This window comes from Rhinolophus hipposideros, assembly GCF_964194185.1.
Source record: "Rhinolophus hipposideros genome assembly, chromosome: 23".
NCBI lineage: Eukaryota > Metazoa > Chordata > Mammalia > Chiroptera > Rhinolophidae > Rhinolophus > Rhinolophus hipposideros.
The window spans coordinates 20,865,165-20,881,307 of NC_138069.1; the positions used below are offsets into that span (position 1 = coordinate 20,865,165).

Genomic DNA, 16,143 nt, shown 5'->3' on the forward strand with positions numbered 1-16,143 from the left:
GGAAATGAATTCAAATGACGTGAATTTGGAGGAGGCTGCTCCCAGCTCCACAGGAAGCTTAGCCAGGGTCAGTTAGACGAGGAAGAGAGGAAAGCAAGTTGGCAGAGTGGCATGTTGGTGACTGGAGCAGGAGCAATTGCAGAAGACACAGTTCAGGCACTCTCTGACCGCCCCGAATCCCCAGCTCTGAGCTCTGCACAGTCGAGGTTAGCCCACTGCTCAGTGGCACGGAAGTAGCACACGTAGGGGACCCCGTACCACACACTCTAGTCCTGAATGACCTTGTTAGGTAACCAGCGTGGGGAAGATAGCCCTTATGACAACATTCTGGAAGGTTTAATACCAGAATCTTTTGAGCTGATTCTGTGTGTAAAGAGGGCCAATTTCAAAGAAAAATGAGCTTCCTTTTAAAAACTGTAAAATAATAATGCTATTACACATATTTTGCTCAGCCATTGAAAAGTGCCTGAAAGCCGGGTCTCTCCTGAGGGTTTATCAAGACACATTCCTGCAATGGGAAAGGAAGTAGACTCTTTGCAATTTATCCTTAAGGGCTTTCCCACCCTCTTCTATAAAGACTCTCTACTCAGGTCAGCATTTCATTTGAACGTATTATAAGATTGTAGGAATAGTCAAACAGCTTTCTAAGGGGTACAGAGGCTCAAACACCACAGTGCAGCCACAGGATGGGTTTCCGTCCCAGCCCTATGCCAATTAACTGTGTGCTTTTTGGCAGGTCACTTAATCTTTGCAAGATGCAGGGTGGGGCTTTTAACAGGACTGGGATGTCCCTTTCAGCTCTGGCTGCCTGGTTTGATGCCCACTGCCAGGACCAACTGGGTGCTCTCCCCCAATCACAGGGTGCAGCAGCCATTCAGAAAACTGCTCTGGGCACTGGCAAGGGAGGAAGTTCATGTCTTCCTTTTGCTTCTGAATTCACCTCTAGACCCTTCCTTTCATAGGTCTACAGCCTGAGCCTCAGAATCAGGGTGTTTATGAACAGCGTACCTAATGCCCTTTTCTCTACCAACATCACTCTGTAAAGCTAAGTCTAGAGTTCCCACATCTTGGACTAGACATGGAGGGAGGAAGGAAACCATAACAAATTCAGTGATGTTGCTTGTGTCTTTTTTAGTTTCTGTTACCCTAGGACAGTGTTTCCTGGAGGAGCCCCAACAGGCATTGGGGTGCTTCTTGAAATGGGGGTTCTTGAACCTCATTCAGCATGTAATGATAAATCATTTAGGGGGGAGTGTGTGAGCCCCTAGATCTGCATTTTAAACCAAGCACTGCAGATAATCCTTATGTGTGCTTACATTGGGAACCACTGTCCTAGAAGAAGGGAGGCCCAACACTTGCAGATCACTCCACTTGCCTGCTGCGGCCACCACCCATGCTCTCCACCATTTACTCAACAAAGATGTATCACCACCTATACGCACCAAGCACAGTGACGAGCAAAAGGTAAAAGCAGTGGCTGTCATGGAGTTTATGGTCTAGCAAGGGGAAACAGATGATAAACAAATGCAAACAGACAATACATTTTACATTTGGTGTTCTACCCACATGTTTAGACATTCTGTCATCTGGGTTATAGGACCATGAAAATATGGAATAATAATTAAAGTAGACCATGGTTTCCTAACCTTTGCCCATTAGACTGACTTTTGGTCAACTCTCCCCTGAGTGGGCCACCTTGTTGTTTATATATGAATATATACCACGGAGCATATGTACCATTCTATCTAGAGGCTTTTCTGCAGCAGCTATTTCCTGCTGAATAAACACGACATGAAAGCATTCTTACTGGTTTTGTCCCAAAACAGCCTTTCTCTTCCTTCTAAATATGCAAGCGCAATGTCTGAATGAGCAAACGCACTCCATTTTTCAATGCCTGTAATGTTTACTGCCTCTTCAAAACAGAGCATACAGAGCATAGTGTGTTCCTGCCATTGCTCGTTGAGAATAAAAATTTTTTTGTCTGGATGTCAAGACAATGGACAGGTTTCCGTGTTCATAACACTGTTCTATTCAGACACAAATATACCTGGAAGAATCTGGCACATACATAGAGCCACCTACAAGTCTACTGTAACCCAACCATAAAAACTGACTTTAGCAATCACTTTTCTCTGTTTTGCAAGGTCAGCTCCTTAAAATATGTCCATATACCTTTAGCCTTTCTAATCTAGTCTCATAGCAGTCAGAAGAGAATCTATTCATGCTGCAAAGATGGTCAGTTCTGCGTCCCCCCCCCCCCCAATTTATACCCTTAAGTAACTTCCAGTAGCTTTTTGGATTAAGACCAAACTCCATAATTCACATCACAGAGACACACAGGGTCACACGACCTACAGCCTTATTTTCCACCATACTCTGTCTTGGTTTCATGCTCCAGTCACACTGGCCTTCCTTCCTTCAGGACCTCAAATTCACCATGACCCCTCCGGTGACAGAGCCTTGCAAACATGCTTGCCTTTGCCTGGAAAACTCTCTCTCTGGTTCTGCCTAGTTCAGGTTTACTCGTCCTTCAGATCTCAGCTCAAGTGACACTTCAGAGAAGACGTCCTGATATTCCTATGCATTAGAACACCCTAGGAGACCTTGTCCTCATATATCATGTCTTTTCCATTGCAGCATTTGCCACAGTTTACATTTATTTGATTAATTTACTTGTCTTCCATCAGAGCAGGAACCATATCTATTTTGACCTCTGGTGAACTTATTGCCTAGCCCCTATCTGACGCATAATAGAAATGTTCTTTATGTGTGTGTTTGTACTTTTTGAATAAATGAATTAATAAATAAATAGCTTCTCTTGCAAGGAGGTCTACTGACTACTCATTTGACTCAAAAATTTCTAGGTAGCTGACATTCCCACGTACCAACAATACGATCCATGCGTTCCTGCACATCTTTATAACCATACACTGATTTGCCTCCTGGTCGCTTTTCCTACTAACTGCTTTTGCAGACACTTGTGAAGATAAAGACCTTGGCCATTTCAGCCCATCGTTTCTCCCAGCTCGATCTGCCAGTGAAGAAACAATGACTCAGAAAACTAATGGGCCAGTCTCTCTAATGATGCTGATGATTTCACTGCCGGTGATTTTTCTATTAGATTTATAAAATTGAGTCAAAATGAAGGAATTGCCTTGGGGCACAAGTACCAAAGACAAACAATGAATTCAGAAACACAAATCAGAACAGGACTGACCAGTATATATGATAAGCAAGCTCCAGTAAAAGTGATAATAGTTTGAAAAAATCAAAGAATGAAACACAACATTTTTTTGATGGGAACTGGATGGAATAGGAGGAACTCCGGATTTGAAATCAGACCACCTTGGTGTTACCTCTGTATGAGCTGGATAAAGACACTGTCACAGCAAGTCCAGAGACCGTCTATTAAGTGGCCAGCAGGCACCTTCCGCTCAATGACCTTAATCCTTACAATAAACATGGAAAGGAAGCAGTATTACCTCCATTTTACAGTTGAGAAAACAGGCATTCAGGGGATAAATAACTTTCCATCACATTTGTAACTCTGTTTATCTGATTCCAAAGCCAAAGTCTTTTTCAACTAGACATTTCCTCTCTCCAGCCTCTTGGTGTCTTTACCTGTAAACGGTGCATACTGCCATGCAGAATTGCTGTGATAATTATTTCCATGTAATAATAATAATGCATGGAGAATGCCTGGTTCCCAGTGGGCTTTCTTAAACATTATTTTCTGTCCTTATTTCTTATCAACTGCTAAGTTCCTTACAGATTTTACTAGGACCTCCTAAAAATGGGTTACCACTCCCACTTCTGATTTAATATGGGAAACTCCAGGGGGAGACATACTTCACAAAGCAACATCACTTACTCTCACACCAACACCACCAGGTTTTATTAAATTCCCACTTGACTCCCACTTAAGGCACAGCAGGATTAGCCAATTTCCCAAGGGACAGCAATGTCAGAAGAGGACCAGACTCTAGCTTATCCCTCCACTGGCCCAGGATTCTTTCCATCACCACATCACTCAAAGTGCAAAAGGCAAAAGTTAACTTCTGTTTATTTATTTGTTGCCTGTCTTTTTGCACTATGGGATGTAGCCCATGAAAGCAGAGACTTCTACCAATATGAATCATATTAATAATAACCCTAGCTAACTCTGACAGCTCTTAACTTATACTGGGCACCCCACTATATACTTTGTATGAATTATCACATTTACTCACCAAAGCAACTCTTTGGTACATGCATAGTTTTTGTCTCTCTTAGATGACAACGCTAAAGCCCAAGAACTTGAATGACTTTCTCTATATTAGGTGGATATTTTAGCTGGCACCTAATACAAAAAACTTGAAGCAAAGTCATAGCTACCATGAAGCAGACATATGCTCAGTAGAGTTCCACTGCATGTGTAAGTGGATGACACTGACCTTGAACCTTTCCAGGACAGCCACTTACCTGCCAGACATCCGAGGTCTTGACCAAAAGCAACCTCTTCTCTGTTGCAGGATTTTACTCTGTCCAATTTCAAAGGAATCCACAGTTGATCAATCTCTTTCTCCCAGAGCTCTTCCAAGCTTTGAATATACTTCTCAAGGCCGACCGTTGTCTATCACAGACTCAGGTTTCCCTTCCTGACTGCTAATGAGATTCAACTGGGGAACCTTGAAAACTGGGATTCCTGGAGCCCACTTCCTCCCAGTGATTCAACAGGGCTGGAGACAGCCCTGGACATTTGTCACAGGTGATTCTCATGCATAGCCAGGGTTCCAACCTACTGCTAGAGTTGTGTGCATATGCCTCTCTCTCCCCTGCCAGACTGTAGTAGCTTCTTAAAATAGGAATGAGTCTCTCTTAAGATCCCGTGTGCTGAGAACAATACCTAAAATATTGTAGTCAGATAAGAGACTGGAATCTGGAGTCAGGCACTCTGGGGGCAATCCCTGACCTACCACCTATTAGCTGTGTGGTTTTGTGCAAGTTACTGTACCATTCTGTACCTTGTCCCATTTGTCAAATGGGAATAATTAACTACTTATCTCATGATGTTTTGTGAGATTTACGTGAAGTTGTAACTATAAAGTATTTAGTACACTCTTGCATATAATAACAAGCCCACAGTTAATACTTGCTATGTAGGGAGTAAAATAATTTAATCAATATTGAACTATTAATGCCTATTTGTGACTGTTGCTGTGATGAGTGCCATGGGCAATACAAAAGAAACAATATTAACTGAATATTGACAGGCAATACGCTAGGGGTTTTACAAACATTTTTTCACCTTCACAAGGATATTTTGGTATGTTATTATTAGAAAAAGAAATATACCAGTTCAGTAATTAAGTGTCACTCAGCAGGTAATTATCTGTGCTGAGACTGGAACTCAGGTCCACCTGGTTTCAGAGCCCATTCTTTCCACTTTATTATTAAGACTTAATATAAACATTCTTTCATACATCTATTCATTCAGTCAACAAGTGTGTATTACATGCTTCCTATGTGCTAGAAACTGTTCTAGGTACCGGACATACAAGAATGAATAAAACAGAGAAAGTCTCTGCTTTCACGTGGCTTACATTCTATAGTGTGAAAAACACAGGCAACAAATAAGTAAACGGCTATATAAGATGTCAGGTAAAGATAAGTACTATGGAATAAAAATCAAGCAGGCTAAAAGTAACTGGGGAGTGTGTGTGTGTGTGTGTGTGTGTGTGTGTGTTAGAGAGAGAGAGAGAGAGAGAGAGAGAGAGAGAGAGAGAGAGAGAGAGAGAGAGAGAGAGAGAGAGATTGATTCTAGATAGGAAGGCCAGGAAAGTCCTCTCTGATGAAGAAACATTTGAGTGATAGATACGATGAGACATGAGATTGGATTCTGGATACTTTTAGGAGGTTAGGCCCAGAGGATTTATTGTAGAATTGGAAGAAGGATATGAGAGAAAGAAGGAAATAAAGGATGACTCCAAAGTGTTTTGTTTGAGAAAGTAGGAGAATAGAGTTCTCCTTACTAAGCGGGAGAAGAATGCTGGAGAAACAGGTTTTTCTTGAGAGGAAAGTGGGAGTTCTGTGTTGAGATCTCTGTTACGCATTCCAGTGGAAATGTTGGGTAGGCATTTGGATGTACAAGTCTGCATTTTAGGTGAGAGGTTGGAGCTGCAGATATAAATTGCACAGATGATACTTAAGACCATGGGACTAGATGAGATCACCTAGGAGCAAGCATAGATTGAGAAGACTGAGCCCTGGGCTCCAATATTTACAGTTCAGGAAAATAATAAGGAAGCAGCAGGGGAGTCTGAGAAGGACTAGCCAGTGAGGATGAAGGAAACAGAGAGAAAGTGTGGGCCCTGAGAACAAGACAAGAAACTCTTTCAAGAAGGAAGCAGAGACCATCTGTGCCAGTGTTGCTGAGAGCTATAGCAAGAGGAATCCTGGCCGAGGCTGACTGACTAGATTCGTCACTGACGAGGTTGTTGGTAAATCTCACAAGAGCAATTCTGGTGAAGTGATGGAAATTGCAAAATCAGAGGAAAAAAGGTGACGACTGTGTGTAGATGACTCTTTCAAGACATTTTTCTGAAAAGAGCAGGGAGTGGGGTAGTAGCTGGAGGGGGACACAGAAACATGAGTTGAATACTTAAAATGAGATGATCTCCAGCATGCTTGGACTGCAAAAGTGATCCTGCAGAGAGAAAAGAATTGGTGATAACAGAGAGGGGACAAATTTAGGAGTGAGGGGCTTGAGTAGGGGCCAGGGGTGGGGTCCAGCTCAGGGGTGGAGGGCTGGCCTTAGAGCAAAGCAGGGGCAATACATCTAGTGTACATAAAAATATAAAAATTAAAAAAGCTTCAATGTAAAACAATGTAATATTTTTGTCTCACTTAATCCTTACAACAACCCCTTCAGGTAGTGCAATATGATCTCCACATTACAGAGAATCACAATATGCATTTGGGAAAGACTTTAAAAGTGGGTGTGTTTTTGTGACGATGAGAAAATGAGTAATCAGGGAAAGACGTGGATGGACGTACACTTGATGTGGGCCTGAGAATGGGTTGGTTCTAAAAATGGGGAAGGGGCGGAGAAGAGAATTCCAAAAATGTGAAAAATAAGAATTCCATAAATGTGTACAAAGGCACAAAGTATAGTCATGAATCCTTTCGTAGCATTTACCTCTGAACCAGACTGCATGGGTTCTAATCCTAACCCTTGCGTTTAACAGCTGTGTGACCTTGGACAAGTTACCTACCGACTCTGTGTCTTGGTTTCCTTATATATAAAATGAGGATAACAACAGTACTGACCTCTTAGGATTGTTGTGAGGGATACACACACCCATACCTACATCCATACACACAGTACAACTGTGCCTAGCAAACAGTAAGCACTGAAATGCTTTACTTATTATTGTAGTCGTATTATTTATGACATAATGATTTAGAAAAATGTATATATTTTTTTCGTGAATGTGTGTGTGTAGACTTCCGGCAAGCCTGCTTTTGGGTGTCACTAAAAGATATTCTGCCTTAAGAGTTTCCGCCTCTTGAAGGAGCATGATTGATACTGACAAACTTGTTCATTCACTCTCCCATCCAGTCCTTCATTTAAGAATTTCTTGAGCATCTACTCAGAGTCCAGCACTGTGCTAAGCAGGATGCAGAGATGGAAGACAAAAGGGCACAGTCCCTGTACCAAACTGCTCCTGACCCCCAGGAGACAGACATGTATATAAACTGTTCCGATATAATCTCAAGGCTGTTCTCACATTGATACTCAGAAATAAATGGCCATGTAAAGGTTAAGAGCACTGATTTTTGATTCCGAGAGTTTAGACTTGAGTCTTACTTAGCTCTGCCCCTTGGCTCTGAGCAAGTCCGGTGTGTCGTCACCTATAACATGGAGATGACGGCATTTGATACAAGAGAGTGTGTGAGGAGCAAATGCGATAACAGAGTCACAGCCCTCAGCACACAGCCAGCGCACCACAGGACTGGCGGTGCTGCTCTGCTTCTCCCTCTCATTTCTTCTTCCCACTGTGATTGTGGTTTGCGTGACTCATCATAATAACTCCATCTTTGGAGTGGCTGAGGAAGGCTTCCTAGAAAGGCTTGGCTTCAGCTGAGTTTTAAAGGACAAAAAGGGGTTTGCAACATGGAAATATGACAAAGACAACTCAGAGAGAGGAAATGGCACGTGGCAAGGCACACTACCCTGGTCCTTTAGAAAAAGAAAGTGCCTCCATTCTTTTGTTAGGTAGCCCCTCAAAAGGCGTTCCTGTGTCGGGTGCCAAGTTAGGCCCACTGGACGATACCACGTCACTGGCTTTCTCATTCCTGTGGGTCTCTTCTGTCCTGTCTGGAGGAGTTTCTTTTTGGCTGGGATTGGGATTCTGTCCCTCTAATCCTGAAACCATTTTGCTGGACGAATCCGTCCCTACCAGGGGGGAGGGAGTTCTGTGTTCCCTTAATGAGGTCCACAGAGAAGGGAAGACAGGCCTATTGTCTTCTCAAAAGCTTCTTTGTACATCAGCGTTATTATTTGTCTTTTTTTTTTTTTCTGTTTGTATCTTCTTGTTTCGAGTTAAAATAGAGCATGGTAATAAAACCAGTCCCTTCAAGTATGGCCACAGAAAGCTCCCCAACTGGCAATGGTTAAAACAACTTGCATTCATGTAGGAGTTAATGCTTAGAAGAATGTTTTCCACATATGTTTTTAAAATATATCTATACCACAGCCTTGACATTTGTCATCATCTCATTCCATAAAAATTTATTAAATGACTATAAAGTACTTGGTATTATTCTAATACTGGGGGTACAACAGAGAGACAAATTACATGTGGGTCTTGCTCCCATGAAGCTTTCAGTCTAGAAGGGAGACAGAGGTTAACAAAAAAGTTGCAGTAGTCTATTCATAATAGACAAACTGGAAGAGGTGTTCTAGAGCAGGGGTGTCCAAACTGCGGCCCACGGGCCGTGGCCCGCAATCCGTTTTCAATTGGCCCGCAGCAAATTCCAAAAATATATTTAGTTGACTTAAATAAACCAGGTGAGGCAATACGTACTTCACCTCGAGTGAGTGGCCCGGCTGTTTGTGTATTTTACCGCATATGGCCCTTGGTGAAAAACGTTGAAAAAAGTTTGGACACCCCTCTTTTAGAGTAACACAGCCCAGTTCTTTAAGAGCTGTGATAGCTGAGGGTCAGGGATGGCTTCTCAGCTCAAGATGAGAGTTGAAACTAGAATTAACAAGCAATGGGGCCGAGGAGAGAGAGAAGCATCCTCAAAGTCCGTGGTTGGAGAACGAATACTGAAGAACCAAAGAAGGCCTGTGCGGCTGGAGACCAGGTAAGATGGAGCGTGTCTGAGGTCAGACAGGGGTCAGAATAAGTCAGGCCTGGTAGGGTGGGTTGGTAACATGATCAAAAAATTATTTTTTAAAAATTATTTTGCTTGCAGCATGGAGAACCACATCTCTATCTGATGGATGAAGAAATAGGCTTGAGGACTGAGAGTGAAGGAAAAGGAGCTCATATTTGTGGGTTTCATATTGTTGATCTCTCCTATGTAGGTACTAATGTGTTGCTATATATAATATGCTTAGATAACATCTTGGATATAGTAAGAACAGTACAAGTAAGGTCTGACTACCGCCATCATCATCATCATCATCATCACCATCATCACCCTGTGTATGGCATTCTGAATGTATTTCTTTGCAACCAGCCAATGTTTTACAATTATCCATGTTTTACAAATGAGGAAACTGAGGCACAGAGAGGTTAGATAACTACCAAAGATCACCCAGCTGGCATGTGGCAGAGCTGGGATTTAAAGCCTGTGATCTTCCTGTGTTGAGAAAACAATGTTAAGACAAAGCTGCGAGACAACCCAAGTCTTTTAAGTAGGAGGGTTCCACTTCCTAAGAAGCCCGGGAATTGTTGAAGCTCTTAAAGTCATTCTAGAATTACTTTTAAGGGGATTGTTTGAGTCATTTGTGCTTATTTGATTTTCACACGGACATATCCAAATTATTCACTCTCTGCTTTTCCAGTTAAATAAAATATGAAGTTCACAGCCATAACTTTTCCAGAATACAGGGTGACATGATTGCTAATAATATAAAAAGAAGAATGCAAACTCAGATTCATTCTGACATATTTTTCTCCTCAAACTCTAAACAAGTGTACCTAGTTTCTAGTAACACTGTGATGTGTTTGAGGAAACCACTCATGGCTAAAGACAATGTAATACATTTTTTAAATGAAGATCTAAGAAAGTGTGTGGAGCATGAGACTCAAAAACGGATGGCACCAATCATGTAACTTTATGGAGAACTTTAATTACCATGTTTAATTTTCGGCATCCTGGGAGTAGGTCTTTCTATTTTCATTTTACACATAAAATTGGGCCTGGAACTGTTCAGTGACTTGGCCCTGCTTGCCTGGTATTTAACTCATGCCTTTCTATTACGCCCTGGTGCCTCATCCATGATATCAGTGAGTGGCAGATGCTATGATCCTTGCCCACTGTCTTTATTAGGTTTACAACACATTTAAAGACATGTCTCCCCAACCCCACCCCTAAATCTGGTGATAGTTGGTGAATCAGAGATTGTTTGTTTTGACATGAATAAAATGGGATTTTCATTGTGATGGAATAAATGACTTACATTTGATGAAAAAACAGTTCCAGGAAGCTCTTGTGGTGGTGTTTTGCCTATGCAATAGGACCTTTAGCTCAATTACTATACAAAACAGCAATTGAATAGACCAAGGGTTTGGGTTCTCAAAGTCTTTTTTTTTTTTTTTTTTATGTGGCATTTCTTAATTAATTTATTTATTAGTTTCAGGTGTACAAAACAAGGTAATACTTAGACGTTCATCATTTATATCCCTCATACTGTGAACCCCCCTCCCCCCATCCACTATCCCTCCGACCTCACACTGAACCATCACATTATATATATAAAATTATAGTTGGCATTCATTAATGTTTAGCTTCTGATGTACAATGCCATGATCAGGTATCCACAGTATCCCTGAGGGGTTCTCAAAGTCTTAAAGCCAGCGGAGAGGACAGGGGACCAATCAGAAACAGTCATCTAGGCAGCTTCCTGTATGAGTTTAGGTCTTTTGTATTTGGAAAGTTCCCCCGGAGGTTTCTATCCATGACACCCCCTTTTTCTTTCCAATAAGCTTAGGGACTTACTAAGTCCCTCTGCATGGGGGGAGGACAGATTTCTCAATGGGTCATCTGCTTTAGCTACCAGGAGAACTTTTAAGGAAAATATCCAATTGAAAAAAAAAAATCTATGAAATATCAATGTCTATGAAAAATACCATCCTCAGTCTCAATTCAAGGGTGATCCCAAACTTCTACTCCCGTTTCTTGGAGGGTACTGATTGAAAACCACCTTATTATATAGTAAATGCCTCTCTCCTTTTACATATGCAGCCCCCAATCCCAGGCTCCTACTCTGAGAATGAGAAACAAGGGTAGGTTTTCAGAACAGGCTGCTCATGAACTCAGTTCCGGAAGAGTGTGGCTGGGGACGAGTGGCAGCACCTCACTATCCTCAGTCCTCTTCAATCAAGTACCATTTATAGGACAACCCCAAGGCTGAAAAATGGCCAGCTACTGGCTTTTCTTGAAATTGCTCTTTTTATAAGGACGTGTCAGATCAAAAGAAACAGGCAAATCACATGGAGAAGATGCATGACCAGCTACTGACTAGAAATGTTGAAACCTGCAGTGCTCAGTGGAAGAATGTTTACAAGGCACACACACGCATACACAGAAAGTGCACACACACGTATGCACATCATGCTAGGTTAGAAGGCAGCAGGACCGGGAACTGGGGACTGTTTGTAAAAGGCTCAGCTCTCCCTCGAGTTAAGGCACTAACTTAGGACCCCCACAAACCACATTTCCAGCAAGTGCTAAAAGTCAGCTGTGTTCTTCCTGCTCTGCAACCCAACTACAGACTCTGAGCAAACCAATCCAACAATCGGCACTCCACAGTCACGGAGTGAGCTAATTCTATTTTGCTAATTGCTTTCTTGGACAGGTACCAAATTATGAAACAGACAGTGACAAAACTGAGAGCTTGGATAAGTGTATGTGCCAGCATCTACAGAAAATTCTTTCCTTAACATTAGTTCCAATTACTTATTTGCATGTTAAGCAGAACACAGGAGACTGGCAAAATATTTCTGAATTTTTTTCTAATCAGCTGTATCAGCTTTGAGATCACCTTTGCAACATTATCCTGCTCTTCAGAAAATACTTCCCTTGCTTTGTAGAAGACAGACTGATTCTAGAAGCAGATCTAAGTCTGTCAGATCCAAGCTTTTGCCAGGAACGACAGTCATCTAGTAGCTTGAGAAAACAGTATCGGCTGAGCCTGCGGGAAGTCATACACCAGCCCACTTTTTCCCACCCACCCAGACACTCTCCCTCTCTGGTCTGTACCTTCTGTGTGGCAGCTGGAAGAGAGGATGGTATTCGGAGGTCTGAAGATGTAAGGCAGGTAACGAGAGAAGCATTTCATCTTCCAAAAAAAAAAAAAAGAATAATAAAAAATAAAAATCTAAATAACAAACCAGTCTCCTGAATCCATGAGGATTCTCTCGGCCTTTAAAGCTGGCTACATCACCAATATGTGTATGTAGGTTCTCTCCCAGATCTGCAAAGCTGGGAAACCCGAGGAATAACTGGAGCTGGGTCCCATTTTGCCATCAGCGCCAGGAAGCACTGCCTTACATTTCTGCATGCAGCTCAAACTCAGAAGCCCCCAAGCAAGCCGGGATATACGCTCTTCATTGGCTGCAGCTCCTCCGAGCAGGATTTGCTGAGTAAGTCAGTCCTGCCTGTAAACACACGCTGAATTGCCCTGCCTGAAACCTCTACCTTTTCCCGTGTGGTCAGTTTCTCTTTTCGCAATAGAAATCCAGCAGGATATGGGAGCAGTGAGGATAAGTGACCATCTCTTATTTAGCTGAAAGATCAGATGAAACAAAGACACCATAGTGTTCCGCCCTGGAGAAGGATGGCTGTTAAAAGGAGCCACCCGTAATGCCATGGGTCTCAGGAATATTAAAGTACAGTGCAGTGAAATGGGTCTCTGTCCTTGCTTAATCTAGATTTAGTTCTTTTTTTTTTTTTTAATACGAAACCCAAACAATAGGACCATTTATCATTTAGGTGAAGCCAAAAGCTGGATTGAGTAGTCGGTGACAGGGCTAACACAGACAGATTCTGTGTTCTACTACAGCTTTCTTTTTCTCCCTGCTGTCCCTCACACCGAGGCAACAACTCGGTTCGGAGTTAGGCTGTACACATTTAAAGCCACAACACAAGAATAGAGAGTAAACCCTAGAGAACTGACCCTTCACCAACCCGTGTACCCTGACAGCACATGAAAACATGCAAAAAGTTAAGTCGATCCAAGGATTACACAACTTTACCAAAACTCCCACTAGATGTCACATGAGAGAGAGAGAGAGCATGAGAATATTAAAGGACATGACCAATTACCAGATATAAGTAATTGGGGTTGGGGAACTAGTTTGGCTTTGACGCATGGAATTGTCATGACTTTGGATGCCTTATCACTTGAAGGCAAGCACAAGGCATCAGTTTGGGATTTTATAAGTTCCATCAAAGACAGTATTGTATATAATGAAGAGAGTGAGGCAAATGTCTTTTGTGTTGCATTTGGAGGCACAAGGAAATGATTTACATGGTCTTCAAAAGAAAACCAATACTCCCCCAAGTGGGATTTTTAAAACGAAAATTTAATAAAACAGTGTACCTTGAAATCTGGTAGAATTATTCTTAAACCTTTATGGGCTCTCTTCTTTACAAAAATATTTAACTTAGCATCGGAGAACTGTGCTCATCTGCCCCAGAGAGCAAAGACTTAGAGCCATAAAGTAATTATACTGCCAGTCCAGGCCGTTAGAATGTAAATCAACTCTTCCATCAATAGGCTGTCTCTCTGACTTTTGGACCATTGTGAACCTGATGACAACTCCTCGTAGGGACAAGACATTTAGCCTGTCTTATAACGCATCACTTCCGTAGACCCAAAGACCTAGCAAGGATGGGCGATCCCAAGGAAGGTGCTGTTTCCTCAATGCCTGACTGGTCGAGTTTGGTTGTGTAACAGCAAACTCATGACAGAAGACCAGATCCACAGGAGTCTTCCTGAGATGTACTTAACCTCTAACCTCTCTGGTCAGCAGCAAGTCCGAGTGGAAGGAGTGTGGGCTCAGGGCTCCACCCGACCCAAGTTTGAATCCCAATGCAGCCATTTGCCAGTTGGATAGATACAAACACAACTGTAACACCTGTGAGACTTTGTTTCTGCATCTACAAAATGGGAACAGCAATAAGGTTTTCCTCGTGTGCTCTTGGATGCACTGAGACAATAAACATAGGAGGCACTGGGCACATTGTAAACACTGGATAGACTGTCACTACCGACGCTGTTTTTACTGTTGCCTTTCTCTGAGGTTCTATGGCCAGGCACCCACCGCAGAGCAGTGAAAAAGCAGGTGCTGGGTTAAGAGGGTGCTGCTGCAATCAGACACCAGGGTGACGCCTGCCTTTGATATTGACTGACTGTGTGATTTTGAGCAACTTAACCTCTCTAAGCCCCATCACTTATCCAACAAAGATAGTAACAGAATCGTATACAATATTGTGAGGGCAAAATAGGATGGTTCCTACGAAGGGGTTAGCACAGTGCTTAGCACAATGTAGGTGCTTCGTAAGTTTAATTGCTATTATCTGTAACATTAGTATCGGCCTTTAATATCAGCCTGTATAATCACAGTATCGTATTGTATTTACTTACTTGTCTTGTCTAAATAATAAAATTGTGAACTTCTTGAGGGAGATATCAAGGCCTCATGTATGTTTGTATCCCTCGTGCCTCCCTGAGGCCCTGGCACAAAGCAGGTACTCAATCGATATTAGTGAATGAACGAATGGATGAATATGTATGGAGACCACTTTTGAAAGATGTTTCATCCTTGTTGTTTGTAGAGGTCCTGTTGAGCAAAAATAAAATGAATCCGAACCCATCATAAAGCTGGAATATACTATTCAAGCAAAAGTATGATGGAATTCATGAATCGGCATGCTTCAACTCTACCTGGTTCAGTCTTAGGTCAACAATAGGCATTTAGTAAATACCTCCGGAGTCAATTGTAGGCACCTAGTAAATACTTCCTGAGGGAAAAATATATTTACAATTATCCTCAAAGAACACAGCAAAAAAAATAAAATCCTCAAATCCTAAAAACAACAACAACAGCAACCACCACCACTGGTCTCCTCCGTTAGGAACAAAAGAGCAAAGAAGCCAGTACCCATGTTCCAAAGAGGCCCCTCCAAACCAGCCAGCACTTCTGGACCTTAATGAAACCATCTTCTCCCATCCCAACTTAAAACGACTGACTTTCGGCCAGGCCGATGTACCCTCTCTACCTGGATGCAGAATGGGCAGGGGGCAAAAAGAACAAATGTGACACTTTGTCGGACAGGCACTTTTGATGCAGGTGGTGTGCACCGCACCATTTTCACGGTTTCACTGTGCTTTTGCATATTTTTCTTTTTGGTTTTCTGAACAACCCTATGTTATAGAACAGAAAACAGGCTGAGAGAGTATCATCCTTTATTCAAAGACAAACAGAGGAGATCCAGTGTTTTTGCACCAGAATCACCTGGGGGAGCTTGTGAAGAATGCAGATTTCACAGCCCTCAAACCTATTGATTCAAACTCTTCCGGGATAGACATGGAATCTGCATATTTAACAACCCAAGTGATTTGTACTTTCAAGTTTGAGAACCTCTGGGGGAAGGTATTAATTTCACGCTTTGGCTGGAAGGGTCAGGGGAGCAGAGTTTCCAGGTACCCTTGGCCTAGATCGTTTGCCTCCCCATTTTTGTCCATCAGTTTTTGTTGTCACCCTGATGTTACATCAGGCATTAGGCTGAGTGATAGGGATACAGGATATAAGATACCTTCCCTGTTCTAAAGGAGTGCATAGTCCAGGAAAAAAAAAAAAAAGGACTAACAAACCTATTCTAGCACAGCATTACAGAGGCTGACAGCAGGAAGAGGTTCCG

At 42.3% G+C, this 16,143-nt stretch overlaps 1 protein-coding gene across 2 annotated transcripts in view; it reads right to left on the reverse strand.

The window, feature by feature from the left end:
- Positions 1 to 12,967, reverse strand: part of PPP2R2B (protein phosphatase 2 regulatory subunit Bbeta) — a 368,799-nt gene extending 355,832 nt beyond the window's left edge. Inside the window, exon 1 of one of the 2 annotated variants that reach the window (XM_081034956.1) lies at positions 12,478 to 12,967. In XM_081034956.1, coding sequence (XP_080891082.1) covers positions 12,478 to 12,556 — 79 coding nt within the window. In that variant the 5' untranslated portion in view covers positions 12,557 to 12,967. The remainder of the gene's footprint in view (positions 1 to 12,477) is intronic. The other variant, XM_081034955.1, reaches the window with a different exon arrangement.
- Positions 12,968 to 16,143: the final 3,176 nt, after the last annotated feature.